The 19862-nt window shown below is 46.8% G+C and overlaps 1 protein-coding gene across 2 annotated transcripts in view; it reads right to left on the bottom strand.

Moving 5' to 3' along the window:
* JAKMIP1 (janus kinase and microtubule interacting protein 1) overlaps window positions 1-19862 on the bottom strand; it is a 174640-nt gene that overhangs the window by 42418 nt on the left and 112360 nt on the right. For both annotated transcript variants that reach the window (XM_032254158.1, XM_032254157.1), the window contains exons 4-8: window positions 18283-18492; window positions 17710-17829; window positions 14486-14632; window positions 13056-13196; window positions 11844-11903 (exon numbers count right to left, since the gene is read on the bottom strand). In XM_032254158.1, coding sequence (XP_032110049.1) covers window positions 11844-11903; window positions 13056-13196; window positions 14486-14632; window positions 17710-17829; window positions 18283-18492 — 678 coding nt within the window. The remainder of the gene's footprint in view (window positions 1-11843; window positions 11904-13055; window positions 13197-14485; window positions 14633-17709; window positions 17830-18282; window positions 18493-19862) is intronic.

Here is a 19862-nt window from a genome sequence, read left to right as displayed (position 1 = left end):
TGTTTAAAGTAGAGCAGCCTTTGCAAACAGCCTAACTCCAGACCCAATGGAGTCCCTGAAATTATCATATCATATGGCCCCAGAGGCCAAGACTCCACAGAACTATGCTGCTTGAAGGGAAAGAAGCTGCTGTTAGGGCAGAAACCAAACACAAATAGGCAGTCCAATCTGAATCCTATAGCAATGGAGAGGAATCCATGGCCACACATGCAGTTTCCATAGCAGAAAGGAGCTGCCTGGGACCCAGCCACTCAGGTCTTTATGCTGGGTATTTTTAAAAACATTTTAACTTTTTTTTTTTTTTTTTGAGACGAAGTCACCTTCTGTCGCCCAGGAGGGAGTGCAGTGGCACAATCTCAGCTCACTGCAAATTCCATCTCCCAAATTCAGATGATTCTTTTGCCTCAGCCTCCCAAGCAACTAGGATTACAGGTGCACGCCACCACACCTGCCACACCTGGCTAATTTTTGTATAGTTTTTTCTTTAGTAGAGATGAGGTTTCACCATGTTGGCCAGGCTGGTCTCGAACTCCTGACCTCAAGTGATCCATCCACCTCAACCTCCCAAAGGGCTGGATTACAGGCATGAGCCACCGCGTCTGGCCTTAACTTTTTTATAACATTTTACAGCACTAGGTTAGTTTGTTTTCTTTAAAGAATAGTTTTCTTGAGTGATTCTATTATGCAGGAAGCCTATATATACTCAATATCTAGATATATTTGTACCTTTATTAACAAAAATAGGAAAGATATGTGAATGTTACAGGTGGAAACACAGTGGCTGTCTTCCTTGAAAGCAATGCACCTGGTTTTGCTGCATTTTCCAAATATGCAGGAAATAATTCACCACCTGCTTCTCAAGGGATGAGGGGAAAACTACCCAGAAAACATTGTTTCCTCTCATGCATGGCACATAGTGGGCTTAAAAAAAAAAATTGCAAGCATGAAAAAAACTGTCCAGTTGTTGTAAGAGTCTCTGGGTTTTTCCTCACAAGAGATACTTTAGGAGCAAAAATGTCCGCCATTTGCTCATTCTGAGCCCATCTACTGAATAAAAAGGCTAATTCCTCTAGCCTTCCATATTCCTTGAACCAAAGCCTCTCCTTGTTGATTTGTTTTTACAAATGCATCCAGGTTCAGATTAAGATTCCGTTTTGGCCAGACACAGTGGTTCATGCCTATAATCCCAGCACTTTAAGAGCCTGAGGCAGAAGAATCGCTTGAGCCCAGGAGTTAAAGATCAGACTGGGCCACATAGTGAGAGGTCATCTCTACAAAAAGTTGTTTAAAAAGTTAGCTGAGCTTGGTGGCTGATGCCTGTAGTCCCAGCTGCTTGGGGGGCTGAGGTGGAAAGATTACTTGAGCCTGGGAGGTTGGGGCTGCAGTGAGCTGTGATTGTGCCACTGCACTCCACCCTGGGTGACAGACCAAAATCCTGTCTCAAAAAAAACCAAAAAAGTCAGTTGTGGCAAAATGAATGAAGAGTAAACATGCCTCCTCCATTTACACTTTGACTATACAGAGGTGGTCTTCCTTAGCAGGTCAAATGATGCAGAGGAAAAAAGAGGAGGTACCCCTCAGAACAAGTAGTCCCTCAACTGGATCCAGCCTGTCTCTCCTGCCTGTCTTCTCGTTTTCCTGTCATTTTCAACAGAACTGCCTGTCACAGGCAGGAGCATCGGTCACAACCAGGGACCGCCACAGAACCTCAAAAATCAAAACCCCGAACCAGCCGCCTACCTTCATGCTTATAGGTCATCTCCTGGCAGCCGGAGAAGTACAGGCACACCAGGGCGCAGAGACACAGGAAGAAAGAGAAGTACAGCACGAAGAGGACATATTCCATGGCGGTGCGACGCTGCAGACATGCCAACCCTGCGTGTGGGCTTAGGGGAAAGCCACATCTTCAGCATCCATTTTCAGGGCTTCCTCCAGCCCTGGGAAAAAGCACCAATTCTCTCCCCACGCACTCCCCTTTCCTCTCACACACCTGCCCTAGTGTCTCCACGGCTTCCTAGGGATTCATCTGCAGCAGAGTCCCGAGAACAGGGGTGTGCTGGAAGACGCACCTTCACTAAAAGGGATGCCAGCTCCAGGGCAAAGCCCAGACGCTGGTCACGCCAACCGTGGGCTGAAGGGAGAGGTTTCCAGGGGCGGACTGGGGTGCATTCGTCACAGAGGACAGCTTCCGAGCCAGCTTATTATCTAGGAACCTTCCTCCCAGATTCCATCCTCCCGGAGCTGAGAGCCTGTTGTCAACACCATTGCACAGGCCCCGGGTCCCCGGACAATCACAAGACCCTAGGGCATCGCTAGCAACAGCAACGCAGGGAGAGATTCTCCCTCAGGACCCAAACCCAGGAGCTGCCTCTGTGCTCATGTGTTTGGGAAATTTCTCTGCTGATCCCCGACCACCTCCTATGCACCCTAGACTTGCCAAATTCATCAGTTTCTCTACCATCATTGTGTCAGCATTTGTTTCACCATTTTTATAGGTCAAAACAAACCATTACCTAACGGAAAAACTAATTTTTTGAACTAGATCGAAGTCTTCTAAGGTTCCCCTGCCCAGAAGGGTGTCTCTGAGAGTCTTCCATTTCCTGGAGAAGCGTCACCAGACATAACATCAAAAGCAAAAACCGTCATGCTGGAGGAAAAAATGGACAGACTTTACCATAAAAAAGTAAAACATCTGTACTTTGACAGATACCGGAGCAATATTAAAGGGCAATGGGCAATTCATGAAAGAAGGAATGTACATAGCAAAGTTCATGTATGTTTCAACTTCAACAATACATGATGATCTATTCTTTTGAAAGTATCCATCAGGTGAACTGTGTGACTCTATGTGCCACTCAATTTAGTGCCAGCTACCCTTTAAGCCATGTTTCCTAATGAAACACCACCCGGCCAGGCAATGCAGACCTTTGACATCTGGGCCTGACCCCAGGCGGTGCAGACCTGAGACACCCAGGCTTGGCCCCTGGCAGTGCAGACCTGAGACACCCAGGCCTGGCCCCTGGCAGTGCAGACCTGAGACAGTGGGCCTGGAGGGGCAGGGCTGTAATCTGGAGGCTTTGCCTCAAGCCCCCTCCCCACGGGGCCTGAAGTCACCTCCTGAAACCAGGCAGGAGGCCAGGTGCCTACAGACCCAGCCTCTGCAGCAGCTCCTACATGAAGACCCAGACACCACCCTGCTCACTCCTGGCGCTGGGTTTTCCTGCTCTGTATGAACAAATTGCCGAGAATCACCATAGGTAATGGCACCTGTCTGTTCCCAAGTCTGCAAATGGGAGCCGGATGTCCCCGTTGTGTTTGCTCCTTTGGACTAGATACCCGAGGCGGCCCCTGTGGCCACATCAGGTTCCGGAGCTCTGCTCCACTGCGCAAGCTGTGGCTCCTCTGGCAGTGCCTCCAGGACCAGCACAGATGGTGTGTGTGCTTATCTGCTGAGCAGCCTCGGTCCAGGACACAGCCCCTGCCTCTTCATAATTGTCCCAGTGTCCTATCCTCAGGACCCACATCTTCCCCAAGTCCTTTACCAAAGGGCCCCCAGCAGGCAGGACACAGAGCAGTGATAAGAGGGGCCTCTGGTGCTTCTAGCATGGAGCCTGCTGTGACAGGAAAATAAAAACTCAGAACCCCAGTTCACTCCGCCAAAAGGAAAAACGTAAGCTGAAAGCTGAGTCATGCAAGAAGATGCCTTCCCTTTTGTTCCTAAGCAGAGAGCTGCAGAGAAAAGGTTAAGCGTCTCCATGTTCACCTTATCTTATGTAAAGTGCTGATGTAAATGAGCACAAGACAATTAAATAAATTGGACGATTCCCCTGCTGCTCCTTTGCTCTCAACATGTATGAATTTGGTCATGTGACCACACCCTCCTGCTTTTCCCCTTTAAATACTGAAGCCCTCAAAATCATCTTTGGAGAAAGGCTCAGATCTGTCTCCAGGGTGCATTCTTAAACTAAGCAAAATAAGCTTCTAAACTGATTGAGACCTGCCTCAGAGACTTTTTGGTTTCCATCAGCCACTCACCTGGCGGGGCTGGCATGAAGTTCTGCTGCCAGTGCCCTTCCTACCTCTGATCAGAGATGCCCCTCCCAGCAAAGGGCCCACAGCTGCATGCCAACCAAGGGCAGCCCTGTAGACAGATGTGAAGTGGCCACTGGTCTCATGCCGTCACTGCTGTTAGCCTCCCAAGTGCAGGGCACTGTGCCAGCAGCTGTGGGCAGCTGGATCCCAGGGCACCAGCCAGCCCTCGTGAGCTCACAGACTGGTGACAGCCATGGGGAAGGCAGCCTAGGAATAAGGGCAACTGCAAACAACCACGAAGGAAAAAATGGGTAGTTTGGCAAAACTTGCAAATGAAAAATGCGTGCACCTGATGAAAAAATGTTTGACTTTTGGAGGCCAAGGCAGGCAGGTCGCTTGAGGTCAGGAGTTTGAGACTAACCTCTCCAACATGGCAAAACCCCGTCTCTACTAAAATTACCAAAAAAAAATTAGCTAGGCCTGGTGGCACCTGCCTGTAATCCCAGCTACTCAGGAGGCCGAGGCATGAGAATTGTTTGAACCCGGGAGGGGGTGGTTGTAAGTGAGCCCAGATCGATTGTACCACTGCACTCCAGCCTGGGCGACAGAGCAAGATTCTGTCTAAAAAAAAAATGCTTGGGCGTCCCAGGCAGGCAAAGGCACTTCCTGTACAACCAGCTGCTGGCACCCGTCCTTCCCTCCACCAGGCAGCAGGCTTGGCCTCAGGGATGCACGGCTAGGGGTCAAGTTTAGATAGGTCCTACGTGCTTAGATAGGTCCTATCAGAATGGATGCAAGAGTCACTGACAGAAATGGCCTGCCAGACCTCAGTTGTCCTCCAATCCCTGGCAACAGCAGACCCAAGGTCATTCGGGGAGGAGGGGACACGGCACTGATGCACTGACCCAAGAAAGGGCCTCTCCTTCTGATGGAACTTTGATGGTTCCCAGTGGAGCTCCCCAGACCACCCTTAAAGGATGATTACTGCAAAGGGCACTGAGGTTCCTCAGAATCTGCATTTAACAGGTTCTCCAAAGGAAAGTTATTGAGCTATAAGATAAAGGAAGGAGACACTCTGACTTTCTGATCACCTGCTATGCATCAAGCAAAGAATCAGAAGCTTCCTTTGATCCCATGGATGTAATGTTCATTTTAAGAATCAAACCGAGGTTCTGAGCATTTAGATGACTTGCCCAATCCCATCCAGCTAGTAGCTGGGGCTTGACCCCCATACTGCTTGGGGCTACAATTTTCCAAGCTTATCCAAAATGATTGGTCCTACTTTCAGCCAAGGTGTGTGAGTAAACTGTACTGATTTTAACCATTATGCATATGCTTAGAACTCTATGATGATATAGCTTCTGTGCAAGCTTCAATGGCCTGCAACACAAGTTACTGCCATATGGCCACAGCCCCAGTTCCTAAGCAAGTCCCCTATCCCAATCCCCAGGACACGGCCCAAGGAACCACTCAGGGTCCTTCTCCCCGAACCTTTCCCTTGGGGCTAACGTGAGCCCACGCTGAACCAGCAGGCTCCCCGGGAAATGAGATCATCAACACCAATCTTGTCCCTGGAGGAGATCGCCCAAGGGGACTGTTGGGCAGGCCCAGCAAGGCAGAGTCATGGCCCTCAGGGACAGAAAGGCCCCAAGAAGACAAAGGCTGGCACCCACTGCTCTCCCCGGACTGCATCTTCCACAAGTCGGGATGTGGGGGTGATTGGAGGCACCCTCCTGCAGGGATACCAGAGAGGTTTGCTACGGTCTTTCTGAAAGAGAGTCAGGAGCTGGAGAGCCGGGATGGGGCTGTCAGAGTTCCAGAAAATTCTGGAAACTTCAATGCATTCACCATGGTACTTTGTCAAGCAAAGCCCTTGGTAAAGTGTTAAAGCACTTCCATGTGTGAGGGACAGAGAGTGATATGGACATTTCAGGGGAAAAAGAAACTAGTCTAGTCATCCCTTGGTATCCATGGGGCACTGGTTCTAAAACCTTCTACGAATACTAAAATCCACGGCTGCTCAAGCCCCTTATACAAACTGGTGTAGTACTTGCATACAACCTATGCACATCCTCCTGTACACTTTTACTTATCTCTAGAATACGTATAATACCGTACCTAATCCAATGCAAATGTAAAACCAGTCACGTACATCAGAGCAGCATTTCAATCCACTACAGTATACAACAATGGTCCCATCAGATCATAATACTGTAATTCTGCTGCACATTTTCTAAGTTTAGATACACAAATACCATTGGGTTACAGCTGCCTATGGTATTCAGTACAGTGGCATGCTGCACAGGCTTACAGCCTAGAAGCCACAGGCTAGACCGCATAGCCTAGGTGTGCAGGAGGCTAGATCATCTGGATTTGTGCAAATACACTTCATGATGTCTGCACGACAAAATCTCCTAATGGCAAGTTTTTCAGAATGTGCCCCTGTTGTTAAGGCATGCAGGACTATAATTTTTTTTTTTTGAGATGGAGTCTTGCTCTGTCGCCCAGGCTGGAGTGCAGTGGCATGATCTTGGCTCACTGCAACCTTCACCTCCTGGGTTCAAGCGATTCTCTTGCCTCAGCCTCCTGAGAAGCTGGGATTACAGGCACCTGCCACCATGCCTGACTAATTTTTGTGTTTTTGGTAGAGATAGCATTTCACCATGTTGGTCAGGCTAGTCTCAAACTCCTGACCTTGTGATATGCCCACCTTGGCCTCTTAAAGTGCTGGGATTACAGGCGTGAGCCACTGTACCCGGCTATGACTGTAGTTTTAGATTGTATTGTTTAGTGAATAATGAAAAGGAAAAAAGTCTAGGAGGTGAAGGCTGCAGTGAGCCGAGAATGTGCCACTGCACTCCAGCCTGGTTAACAGAGTGAGACTCCGTCTCAAAACAGAAAAAAAAGGAAACAAGTCTGTATATGTTCAGTATAGATGCAACCACCCATTTTTTTTTCCGAATGTTTTCAATCAGAGGTTGGTTGAATCCACAGATGTGAAACCCATACATATAGAAAGCCAAGTGTACTGAAGGCCTGTGGCCTGTGGTAGAGAAGAAAGAGAAGCTTCTTAAGTTAGTCCTGAAAGGCAACCCTGGATTAAAAAAACCTGCTCGGGCCCTGATGGATTGAAATACTAATTCCATCCAGCCTGCATGATACCAGGATTAAGTAGGAACGTGGGAGAAAACTTGGTCCACACTGAATCTTGAGAAAAAGTGCTGGTGGGCCCAGGAAACAGTGAATTGAAAAGACCTTAAACCCGCTCAGGAAAGTTTCTATGCAGAACCCCAAACTTGGCCTCCTAATGGCAAGGAACCATCTTCATTAAAGTGACCACACATCACCATTCTTCTGGGACAATCCACTATCATACAAGTACATTTTTCCAATAAAGGCAATTTGCTTCTTCAGCCAACAACGATTTAGGGACCATTTAGTTACCACCTGCTCTGTGCCAGGCAGTGATCAGGCCACAGTGGGCAGGACAGACACAGACCCTGTCCTTGCCTGTTGTACAGGAAATGTAGCAAATCTGGATTCAATTCTAACCCTTTGTGAATTTCTCCCCTCATAAACACATTCAGAAATCAGGAAGAATGGCCAGGCATGATTACTTATGCCTGAAATTCCAGCACTTTGGGAAGCCAAGGCAGGTGGATCATTTGAGGTCTGGAGTTCAGGGCCAGCCTGGCCAACATGGTGAAACTCTGTCTCTATTAAAAATACAAAATTAGCCAGGCATGGTGGCACAAGCCTGTAATCCCAGCTGCTTGGGAGGTTGAGGCAGGAGAATCACTTGAACCCAAGAGGTGGAGGCTGCAGTGAACAGAGATCATTCCATTGCACTCCAGCCTGGGCAACAAGAGCAAAAAGTCTGTCTCAAAAAAACAAAACAAAACAAAAAGAAAGAAATCAGGAAGAAGGGGGAAAATAAACCTCTTTCTAATTCCAGGCATTCTGATATAGACTTGAAAAATAACGTCTTGGCTCAACAAGGGATTTTTCAAAACCCCATGTGGAAGCTCTATGGGGTGTGTAATGCCATAGCACATCCCATTAATGGGACAAACTGCACACCCTTTAGATTTGTCCCTTTTAAACATATGCCCCATGGTGAAAATGGCTGTTACACACACTTCCGGCAGCTGTGCAGAATGCTGACACTGTTCCGTGAGGCAGTGGGGTGGGGTGGGGGCGATGTTCTGTGGTCAAAGCCTCCTCACCTTCTGAACCACATTTCAACATCTGGGAATCTATATGTGGAAACGATTCTGACTATGGACACAGTCTTCCACACAACAGCTGTTTGCTGTGGCGACATTTACAGAAGCAGCAAGTCCAAAGGTAGAGGAAAGGGTAGCTAAATAATGGTGTAGTCACTTAATGACACGTTCAACAGTTAGGGAATTAAATAGAGCTGGCCCAGAAAGAGCTGTCTGTGCAAACAGAGGCACATTTATGGCAGCATCATTCATCGGGCCGAGGAGCTCAAAGCAACATGCCCAGCGATTACAGAATGGTAAACCACTTTACGGCCCATCTCTTCAACAAATTATGTAGCCATAAAAATTTATATTTACAATGACAGCTATCACATGGATAAAGGCTTGCAGTAAAACGTTAAATAAAACCCAGGATGCAAACGTGTATACTATAGTTACAGCTGGGGAAATGCATTAAAACAGCAACACCAACGTGCTGGGAGGCACCGCGGGTGACAGATCACTTTTTATTTCCCAGATATTCTATAACATGGTTCTATTTCTTCTATAAAAGTATGTATTTAAATATAAACATTCTACTCCAACCACTTCCCATTTCTGAATTTCTAATATCCACGTGCAGAGACTTGCCCATTGTTCGACTCGGCTTGCTAGGGAAAGCTTGGGCCTTGGAGTCTCAGATTTGAGTTTGAAACTTGGCCTTGTTAATTTAATTTTTCTCTTGAGTTTTTTCTATATTTTATATCTATATGTTTTCTGTTGCTGTAAAATTGAAAAAACAATTCCAACTACACAGGCTGGTTGTGAGAATTCAGTGAGATTGTGTAAATACGCATCCGAGAATCCAGGACCCAGCAAATCATCAATGAGCCAGACTGCCACGAGTGGCATTACCTGAACGCCACAGTAAAGGCCACCAGGAGGCAGCCTGGGAGTCAGATTGTACCCGGCAACTCCAATGTGCCAGGAGGATTGTCAGTGACATTCTACCTGTGTGTCTTTATGCCTTCACATATAAGGCTACTCACACTGGATTAGGATTCCACCCTACTCCAGTGTGACTTCATGGTAATTTAGCTAATTACATCTGCAATAATCCTATTTCCAAATAACTCACATTCTGAGTTACCGGAGTTAGGACCTTAACCTATCACAGATAGATAGATAGATAGATAGATAGATAGGTAGGTAGATAGATAGATAAACAGTTGATAGATAATAAATGATAGATAGATAGATGACAGATAGATAGATAGAATGATTGATTTTATGTGGCCCACAGATACATATTTTACAGGCTGAGTGTACCTTATCTGAAATGCCTGAGACCAGAAGGAATTCTGGATGTTTTTCAGATTTTGGAATATGTGCAGAATAAGGTATCTTGGGGATGGCACCCAAGTCTACCCATGATATTCATTTGTTTCATATATATTTTATATATGATACATAGCCTGAAGGGGATTGTATATAATGTTTTAAATAATTTTATGCATGAATCAAAGTTTTGACCATGTTTTGACTGCAACCGTCACATGAGGCTGAGTGTGGAATTTTCCACTCCTGGCCCCATGCTGGTGCTTAGAAAGCTTCAGATTTTGGAGCATTTTGGAATTTGGATTTTTGGATTAGGGATGCTTAACACTGTATTTGGACCACAGCATTACAGACATTTAAAATCCAACATTTACCAAGATTTAAGTCCTTCAATTTCACATAAAGTAAGGTGTTATGGATTAAATCATATCCCCCAAAAAGACAGGTTGCGGTCCCAACCCCAGTACCTCAGAATGTGACTTATTTGGAAATAGGATCATTGCAGATGTCATTAGTTAAATTATCATGAGGTCACACTGGAGTAGGGTGGACTCCTAATCCAGCCTGAGTGGTGGCTTTATAAGTGAAGCCACAGAGACACACAGGTAGAATGTCACTGACAGTGAAGGCAGAGATTGGAATTCAAGCTGCAAACCAAGGACACCCAAGATTGCTGGGAAACCACTCTAAGCTAGGAGAAGGCAAGGAAGGGTCTGCGATAGGGTCTGGAGGGAGGGAGCATGGCTCTACCAACACCTGAATTTCTGCATTCTGGCCTCTAGAACTGTGAGACAATATAATACATTTTTTCCTTTTTGTTTTTTTTGGAGACAGGGTCTTGCTCTATCACTGAGGCTGGAGTGCAGTGGCACAAACATAATCCACTGTAGCCTTGACCTCCTGGGCTCAAGCAATCCTCCTGCTTCAGCCTCCCAAGTAGCTGGGACTTCAGGCACTGCCACATCCAGCTAATCTTTAAAATTTTTTGTAGAGAAAGGGTCTTGCTACATTGCGCAGGCTGGTCTCAAACTCCTGGGATCAAGCGATCCACCAGTCCTGGCCTCTCAAAGTGCTGGAATTACAGGCATAAGCCACTGTGCCCAGCCTTTTTCTGTGGCTGAAAGCCACTGATTTTGTAGTATTTTGTTAAGGCAGCCCTAGGAAGCTAATAGATAAGGATTTACATTTCTCTTGAAAGACTGGACTATCTGACACCACTGGTCCACCTTCTTATAGCAACCAGGATTCAGGGCCCAGTTTGCCACAGTCCCCACCACTCCCTATTGTCACCCGGACACCAAGACCATATGTTCTTGGCCATTCACTATCACATTTGCACAGCTGTTTTCCTTATTGATGATAAATATTTCTCTACAACCACATCCCAATCAAAAGATAAACCAAGCAGGACACTTGCATTCAATAAAAAGGAGATCAGCCTGGCCAACATGGTGAAACCCTGCCTCTACTAAAAATACAAAAATTAGCCGGGCCTGGTGGCAGGCGCCTATAGTCCCAGCTACTTGAGAGGCCGAGGCAGGAGAATCACTTGAACCCGGCAGGTAGAGGTTGCAGTGAGCCAAGACTGCACCACTGCACTCCCCCCCGGGGGGGGGAAAAAAAACCTCCCCCCAAAAAAAAAAAAAAAAAAAAAAAAAAAAAGACGAGGAGACCTGTGTCTTTGTGGAAGTGAAACATAGATTTACAGGTTTAAATGCAAACTACATCTTTTTTTTTTTTTTTTTTTTGTATCAGCTCCTATGCGCTCTTTACATTCCAGGTTGGTCCCTGTGGGCATTTGAATTTGCCAAGCCCAGCTCCCTCGGACACTGTTACTAGGAAATAGCAGACCTATATTTTCCAAAAAGACTGCAGTTCTGCGTGATTCCAAAAAAAACACAAAGCTCTTGATTTGTTTCAGAACGGGATATGTTCTGATATAAACCAATCCTGAAAGTCCCTTAAATCCTTCAAAAGCTTTAAGTATTTATGTTTTTAATTTTGGGTGAATATACCCTGAGTCCTAAGTAGAGAATTCATCAGGAAGTTTTCCATGAATAAATTACAATAACTGGGTCGAATCACACGGTCATATTTATGTTGCTTTGAGAGACGGTGATGACAGGCTTTTCATCATCAGGCATGCAGAGACGTATGTGTCTCTGCTTCAGGATCACTCTGTGAAACCTCCCCGCTTCCGTGACCCATCTGCCCTGCAGATCTGTGACTCAGCGGCAAAGCAGGGCAGGTGTATCATCACAGGCTCACCTTGGGCGGTTTCAGACTTTTCCCTCGATGCCTTTTGGAGCGCAACAGCCGTTCTCTCTCCTAGAAGGAAACACAAGAGTTGGCGTTTCCAGCCAGCCTCACATCTCACGAAACAAAGCCACTGGCTCTCAAAGGGAGCTTTGTGGGCCCATCAGCACCAGGTATGGCTAGTTCAGGTTCTAAGGGCCCAAGTGATGGCTGCTTCTCTGAACTGAGAGCTACAGGGAGAGTTTATTATCCACCTTTTGACTTTATTGTTATTTCATTGAAATATATTTTCCATCCTAAGCTGCATTGAGTCTTTTATGTTATGAAGCAAAGATGGATGGATGGATGGATGGAAGGAGGGATGGATGGATGCATAGATAAGTAGATGGAAGCATGAAAGAACAGGTGAGTGGATGGATGAATGGACAGATGAAAGGAAGAAAGAGAGAAATTAAAGTGGTAGAGAGAGATGGTGGCAGGCAAAATGATCATGACAATTATAATCAAAGCCTTTTCTAGAATTTTGATCACTAGCTTTTCTATTCTTTGAAGACCAGTGCATGGAACCGTCACACACCCTCTCGGGTGACAGCAGAACACGTTCTGCTTCTAAGATCCAGCTAAAGCTCCCTGCAGGTGTTCCCTACCTGTAATCTAAGCTGCTTTCACAGAGGGCTGCAGAATTCTCTGGATGTAATTTCCCACTTGCTTAACATGCTCACCCCGCTTTGATAGATGCATGCCCCATATACATGTCCAAAAAGCACACAGACAAATTTAGCTAAGTGCTGTTCTGATTATACAGTTCAAGTTTGTGGGCTCAAACTCACAGTCTGCAACTGCTAAGCTAAAAACCAACCAACCAAACAAACAAACAAAAAGCCTTCTCTGGAACAGATCATGCCCAGTCTCTCACAGGCAAAAGACATCCTTAAAACTGATGCTGCTTCTTAACCACAGCAAACAGGGAGAAGATTTGAGAAGAGGGTAGCCATGGAAACCGTCCCCAGGTACCAGTGATCTCATTTAAGCCAAGGCTGCTTGATGGCAGAATGAAGCAGGCATAAGCACACCAGGGTGAGCTTGGTGCATCCCAAAGTCAGCACTGCCTGACCCTGACCCAGCTCAGCAGCATCATCCTGAGCCCCAACGCCCGTTCCTGACACCCATGTCACCCAGCGCCACCCACGCCAGGGACAGCCACGCCAGCCATGCTAGATGTACCAGTGAGAGGTCGTCAATGACGTGCTGCTGCTCCAGCACCTGCAGCCTCAGGAACTCGATCTCCTGCTCATCCCTGGTCAGGCTGAGGTCGTTCAGGGAGGTGTGCCGCTTCAGAGACGCCTGCGCCGACAGCTTTTCTTTCTGCAGCCACAGGGAGAGAGACCACTGCAGCATTACCCACCAACAATGTTTGTTAGGGACAGCACTGGAGTGTGGCTTATGGGTGCAGGGACAGAAGGATGGATGGGAGGATGAAAGAGATGATGGCCTGATATGGTTTGGCTGTGTCCCCACCCAAATCTCATCTGGAATTGTAGCTCCCATAATTCCCAAGTGTTATGGGAGGGGCCCAATGTGAGATAATGGAATCATGGGGGCAGTTCCCCCATACTGTTCTGATGGTTGTGAATAAGTCTCTGATGTTTTTATAAGGGCTTTCCCCTTTTACTTAGCTCCTAATCTCTCTTGTCTGCCACCACATAAGATGTGCCTTTAGCCTTCTGCCATGATTGTGAGGCCTCCCCGGCCAGGTGGAACTGTAAGTCCATTAAACCTCTTTATCTTTATAAATTACCCAGTGTCAGGTATGTCTTTATCAGCAGTATGAAAATGGACTAATATGTGGCCACCTTGTCCTGTGCTGGAAGAGGAGACAGGGCAGACCAAAACCAAGCCCAAGATGAGGCTGACCGTGAACGCTGCTGACAGGAAGGGATGGGCAGGGCCTGGGCGTAGAAGATGACATCTGAAATGAGCCTAGAAAGCTGGGAGGGGAAGGCAGGGGAAGGCTAGGACTTCACAAAACAGCAAATCACACACACGTGCGCGCGCGCGCACACACACACACACACACACCCCTACACCTGCTGTGGTACACAGTGGAGCGTGCATGCTCTCAGCACTTCCATCATCCCAGCTGTGAAACAGGGGTTGATACTACTCTGAACAATAAACCTGAAATTATTCTGTAAACTGTCAACTACAAGACACCTGTGCTGACCACAAACACCGGGCATCCTAGCTGGAGGAAAAACGCCCTCTGCAGAGCATCGCCAGCAATCATCGTAATGGCTTTCACATACTGGGTGTCCTATGAGGTCTTTGCGTGCTATCATTTCTTCCTCTTGATGATCCTGCAGTGTTGATATTTTCGTTCCCATTGTATATATGAAGAAACAGGCTCAGAGAGAATGGGGGATGTGTTTAGGGACACAGCTGTCTGACTCTCTCTGGCACAAACACCCACAGCACAGTGAATGCAAGACAGATGGAGAGAAGGAAGACACGTTTGACCGACGCTGCTTCTGGTGCTTCGTGGGGAGGTGGGTGGCAGGTGGGCCCCAGAACATGTGGACCGGAAGGTTCAGGGCTGCAGAATCCCAGATAGAGATGGGAGTGCCAGGGCTGACCCCACGGGACCCACGGCTCACCATTTCCACATTTTCCCGCGTGAGGTTCTTAATTTTCTCCTCCATCCTCTGTATACTCTGCAACAAATCCTCATTCTTCTTGTTCATCCTCTTGTTCTTCTCCACCAGAGGCTTCAGCTGAACCTCAGTCTCTCGCGAGCGTTTCAACTGTGGTTGGAAACAGACACAGAGGCTCAGACAACTTGAAGATGGACGGCCGAGGTCACAGCACCGAGGTGAGCAGAGACTCAACCCCGTCCCTGTTAGGACCCCTTCTGAGGCCAGTGTCCTGGGTGACACACTTGCTTGCTAGTTGCATGACAACGGGCAAGTCCTCAGCCTCAGTTCCTCATCTATCAAATGAGAAGCGTGGCAGCTCCTGTCTCCTAGGCACATGGTACGAATTAAATGCATACTGGTAGTCTCCTCAGGGTTATTTTCATGAAAAGAATCAGAAACAACTTAACTATCTATCAATATTATGACAACCACAGACACAGCCGCCACGTGTGAAGGGGGAACTTTCCCCATCCCCATTTTATAAACAAAGAAGAACCTGAGCCCAAAGGGAGGAGGCAATGGGACCAACTTCACAAGGAAAGTGCCAAGAATGCTTTACATGTCTGCAAAGATTGGTGGTTTGATTTCACCAAGAATCAAACACAAGGGACTGACTCTAGAGCCCTGCTTTTACTCCCCAGGCTGTAAATGTTAAGGAAAAATATTCTGATACCATAGGCTGAAATATAAAATGTACCATGTGACCCATCATTTTACTTCTAGAAACCTCCCCCCCAAAAAAATGCCATGTAGAAGATACATGTGTCTTTACTGATTTGAAATAAAGGTTCAAGTCAGTAAAGACACACATGTATCTTCTACATGGCATTTTTTTTTGAGACAGGAGGTAGGCACTATGACATGGGTCATTTTAACAAAGGGTCTCACTTTTTCACCCAGGCTGCAGTGCCCTGGCATGATTTCAGCTCACTGTAGCCTTGACCTCCTGGACTCAAGTGGTCTCCCACCTCACCCTCCCAAGTAGCTGGAACTGCAGGTGTGCACCACTGTGCCCAGCTAATTAAATTTTTTTGTATTTTTAGAGATATGGTTTTGCCCTGTTGCCCAAGCTGGTCTCGAACTCCTGAGCTCAAGGAATCTGACCACGCTGGCTTCCCAAAGTGCTGACATGATAGGTATGTGGCACCTCACAGAAATCCAGAAATCGGCAGCAGTCTGAAGATCCACCATTTGGAAGAGAGTTGAACCGACCGTGGTATACCCACACAATGGACTACCAACCAAGCGGCTGGTAAAAAGACACAGACAGATCTTCAAGCACTGATGGCAAGTGCTGTAATTGATCAACAGACTGAAAAAAGCAAGTTGCAGAACAATACACAGTGGTGGCGGTGGCGGGCGGAAATCCCAATTCATAACCACAAAATAAAAAAAAAGTCTCTTGGTGGGTTTCAAGGTATTTATTTAAGCATTAAAAACATGTAAGAACCACCCCAAACTAGCAGTAGTTACCTCATGATTTTAAGATTGAGGCCAGGCGCAGTGGCTCATGCCTGTAATCCCAGCATTTTGGGAGGCTGAGGCAGGCAGATCACTTGAGGTCAGGAGTTCAAGACCAGCCTGGCCAACACAGTGAAACCCTGTCATTATTAAAAATACAAAAATCAGCTGGTGTTGTGGTGGGTGCCTGTAATCCCAGCTACTCAGGAGGCTGAGGCAGAAGCATTGCTTGAACCCGGGAGGGGAGGTTGCAGTGAGCTGAGATCGCATCATTGCAGTCCAGCCTGGGCAACAGAGCAAGACAGTGTCTCAGAAAAAAAAAAAAAAAAAGACTGAAGCGTTGGCAAACTTATCAGTTTCTACTTTTAACTACTTCAGTCTGATCTGACATGTTTCCAGAAGCCTGTGTTTTTTCCTAATCCACTCAGTAAACTATTTTGCAGTTCATGAGTATTTATGAGCTTATAAATATTTAAATGAAAAGTAGAGACATAGTATTAGATGTACAGTCTGATTAAAGCCATAAAAATATGCCTTTAAAAATACTGGAAGGATGCCTATAATCCCAGGACTTTGGGAGGCCAAGGCGGTGGATCATGAGATCAGGAGATTGAGGCCATCCTGGCCATGGTGAAACCCTGTCTCTACTAAAATACAAAAAATTAGCCAGGTGTGGTGGCGCGCGCCTGTAGTCCCAGCTATTCAGGAGGCTGAGGCAGGGGAATCACTTGAATCTGGGAGATGGAGGTTGCAGTGAGCCAAGATCATGCCACTGCACTCCAGCCTGGCAAAAGAGCAAGACTCTGTCTCAAAAAAAAAAAAAAAAATACTAGAAGGAAGTGAATTTATTTTGATCATGTTAAAGTTGTGAAGAGGTGATACTGACCCTTTTCACCACTCATTTTTTTCAAACATTCTGCAGATATACTTCCCTTCATTAAAAGTTAGAATAAACATAAAAATTATGAGGCCTCTGTCAAGAAGTTGAGGTATCAACTGCCATTACATAAAAATTAGTTTTGCTGTTATCTAGAAAATGTAAATGTATTCATGAAATTGCTATTTTTACTGGAGATTTCTTTTTTAACCAGAAGTCCATGATCGTTATTTTAAAAATTAATGTATAAGTTTTATTTTACAAGTATATAAAATTTTATGCAAAAAAGGAAATAGATAAGCACAAATTAAAATTACCCATAATTATGCCACCTAAAAGAACAACTTCTAATATCCAAGATGATGACAATGTTTTCTTGTTCTGTAAACTATTTTTTTCATTTAATTTACTATGAACACATTTCCATGTCAATTAAGTAGGGTCTCCATCACCAATCTTAATGACAGTAGAGAATTAATTGCATAAATATTCCACAGTCACTCTGCCCAGTGCTTTACCATTGAACAATTGGGTTTTTTGGTTTTTTAATTTTTGATTCGCTTTGGGTTTGGTTGTTAATGTAAACAACACTGCAATGAACATCCTCGCCATGCTTCTCCCAGAACTTCTACAATCGTTTGCTAAAGATAAATTCCTGCAAAAACAAATGGCAGTAAGAGATTTCTTCAATGAGTGTGTGTTAGATTTTTAATCAAAAAGAAGAAAGAAAGAAAGTTCAGAGAACCAGAAGGCCTGTGTGTTAACTTTCTGTGCAGGGCATGTTCTGGGGACCCAGGGCCCCTTCCTTGCACCCTATGAGCCACCATCTCTCTCAGAGGCTGCTCACCAGTTCATTCCTCTCATCTGCCAATAGCGTATTTCTGTCTTCCAGCTTCCGTATCACTGAATTCAGTTCAGCAATTTTTAGTTGAAATCGCCTCACATCTCGTTCATCCATATGTTGATCCTAAAAAAACAAAAAAGTCAAGATGCAAATGTACTTTGAAGAAGCTTCCTGGAGTCTTAGAAAATTCACATGACATAATGGGTGAGATCCTTATTCAGGGGCCCGCATGCCACACAGCAAGGTGGGGAACACCCAAGCACACTGCACACCTTCAGAAGACTGCATCTAGAAGCCCACTGAGACTTCAAACCCTTCTATGGCTCCCTGGGGACCTTGTGGTTGGGCCCCCTCCCACCCTGCATCTCTTACAAAGGTCACTACACACTGGCACCTCACACAGTGTCCGGCACAAAGAATTCATAACATCCCCTCCAATACTGAGTGAATGAATGAATGAATGAATACATGCTGCTTCAATGTCCTTTGTGGCAAGCTGACCAGAATAATTTCCCGTAGAAAAATGAACGGGGAGGGGGAACCAGCCCGAGTCTTCCACAAGCTGCCGCCCCTCACCTGGGTGCCCATGAGCTCCACCATGTCTCCGATCCCGGGCGGGAGCTCCCTCTTTGGGCTACTGTGGTGCCGCTCGGCCTCCTTGACCTGAACCAGCTGCTCATCCAAAGCCTCTTTCTGCAGAAGCAGCTTCTGGGTCTGCCCAGCCTGCACGCCAAGTTCCTTCTCCAAGGCCAAAATCACACGGTCTTTCCCTTTGATCTCATCCATCTGTAAAGGAGAAAGAATAAGCAGTTAACCCTAGGGGCTCGTGACCAAGGAAATCTCTCCCCTGCCTGGGGCCTTAGGCCCAGGGGAAGGTCAAAGCAGTGTCTCTGGCCTGGGTCAACTGAATTCAGTACTCTGGATGCAGAGCAAGCATAGCCTGCAGCCCGTGGCCTGTTCAGTCACTCCCCCAAGACAAAGGAGACAGAGCTAGGGGCTGAAGCATGGACAGATTCAACTTGACACACATACTGACATCTGTGTATGCTCCTGTCTCTCTCACCTAAATGAAATAAAATAAAACAAAACACTACCAGCCTCCAGCCGGGCCTCTGCAGCTCAGCTTCCTGGCAGAGTTGGCTTCTCTCCCGTCTCCAAGCCCATGTCTCCCTCTCAGTCGTTGACCCTCTTCTGCCTGGCCACAGCTCCCCAACCCCCACCACCAGATAGCTCCTGCTAAGGTCACCAGTGCTTTCCTGGCCACCCAACCTACCTGACAATTTTCTGTTCTCCTGCCCTGACTCCTCACCAGCGTCTGACCCCGTCACCCCCTGACTCATGACCTCCTGCTCCCTCTCCCCAAGGCCACTTCTGTTTCTATCTTCTTCACAGGCTGTCTTGCTCTGGCTGCCATTGAAGAGCAGAGTTTCCAAGGCTTGGGCCTCTTCTCACTCTGTATCCTCTCCCAGGCAGTCAGGTGCTCCCTGACGGCATCAACCCCACATCTGCAGCAAATCTGAAACACACACCCAGCCGTGGCTTCTCTGTGAGCTCCACAGTCACAGAACCAGCTGGCTGCTTGACACCTCTGCTTGGATCTCAGAGGGACCACGGCCTCTCCACATACGAACCTGAACTTAATCTTCAGCTCACCCCAGGGCTGTCTTGTCCAGCCTTCCCACGACAGAGTGTCAGAGGACACAGGCTCAACACAGTGTTGAACACATTCCACACAGGTAACAGTGTGGAAACCACACCGAAAAAGTGTGTGGAGGAAGTGTCAGCCCCAGGTCACCCACTCTGGCTTTTTCTGGATGCTCCAGTGAGGGCCCTGCACCAGTTGAACAGAAGCCCCCCGAGACCCATGCCCTTCCTGAAACTTCAGAATGGGATCTTATCTGGAAAGAGGGTAACTGCAGGTGCAATCAGTTAAGACGAGGTCATCCTGGAGCAGGGTGAGGACTTATGACGGGTGTCCTTATGACAGCAGAAGAGAGAGACAGAGGGGAAGGCTGTGTGAGGACAGAGGCAGAGGCTGGAGGGACACGGCCTCAAGCAGAGGAACTCAAGTTCTACCAGCAGCAGGAAGAGGCTGGGAAGGATCCTATTCTACAGCCTTAGGGGGAAATGTGGTCATGCAGACATGATGATTTCAA

The sequence above is a fragment of the Sapajus apella genome, unplaced genomic scaffold (assembly GCF_009761245.1).
Source record: "Sapajus apella isolate SASKATOON/1434 unplaced genomic scaffold, GSC_monkey_1.0 scaffold85, whole genome shotgun sequence".
In the NCBI taxonomy this organism is placed as follows: Eukaryota; Metazoa; Chordata; class Mammalia; order Primates; family Cebidae; genus Sapajus; species Sapajus apella.
The sequence above is the reverse complement of the archived record's forward strand: the minus strand, read 5'-3'. Positions and strand labels throughout refer to the sequence as shown.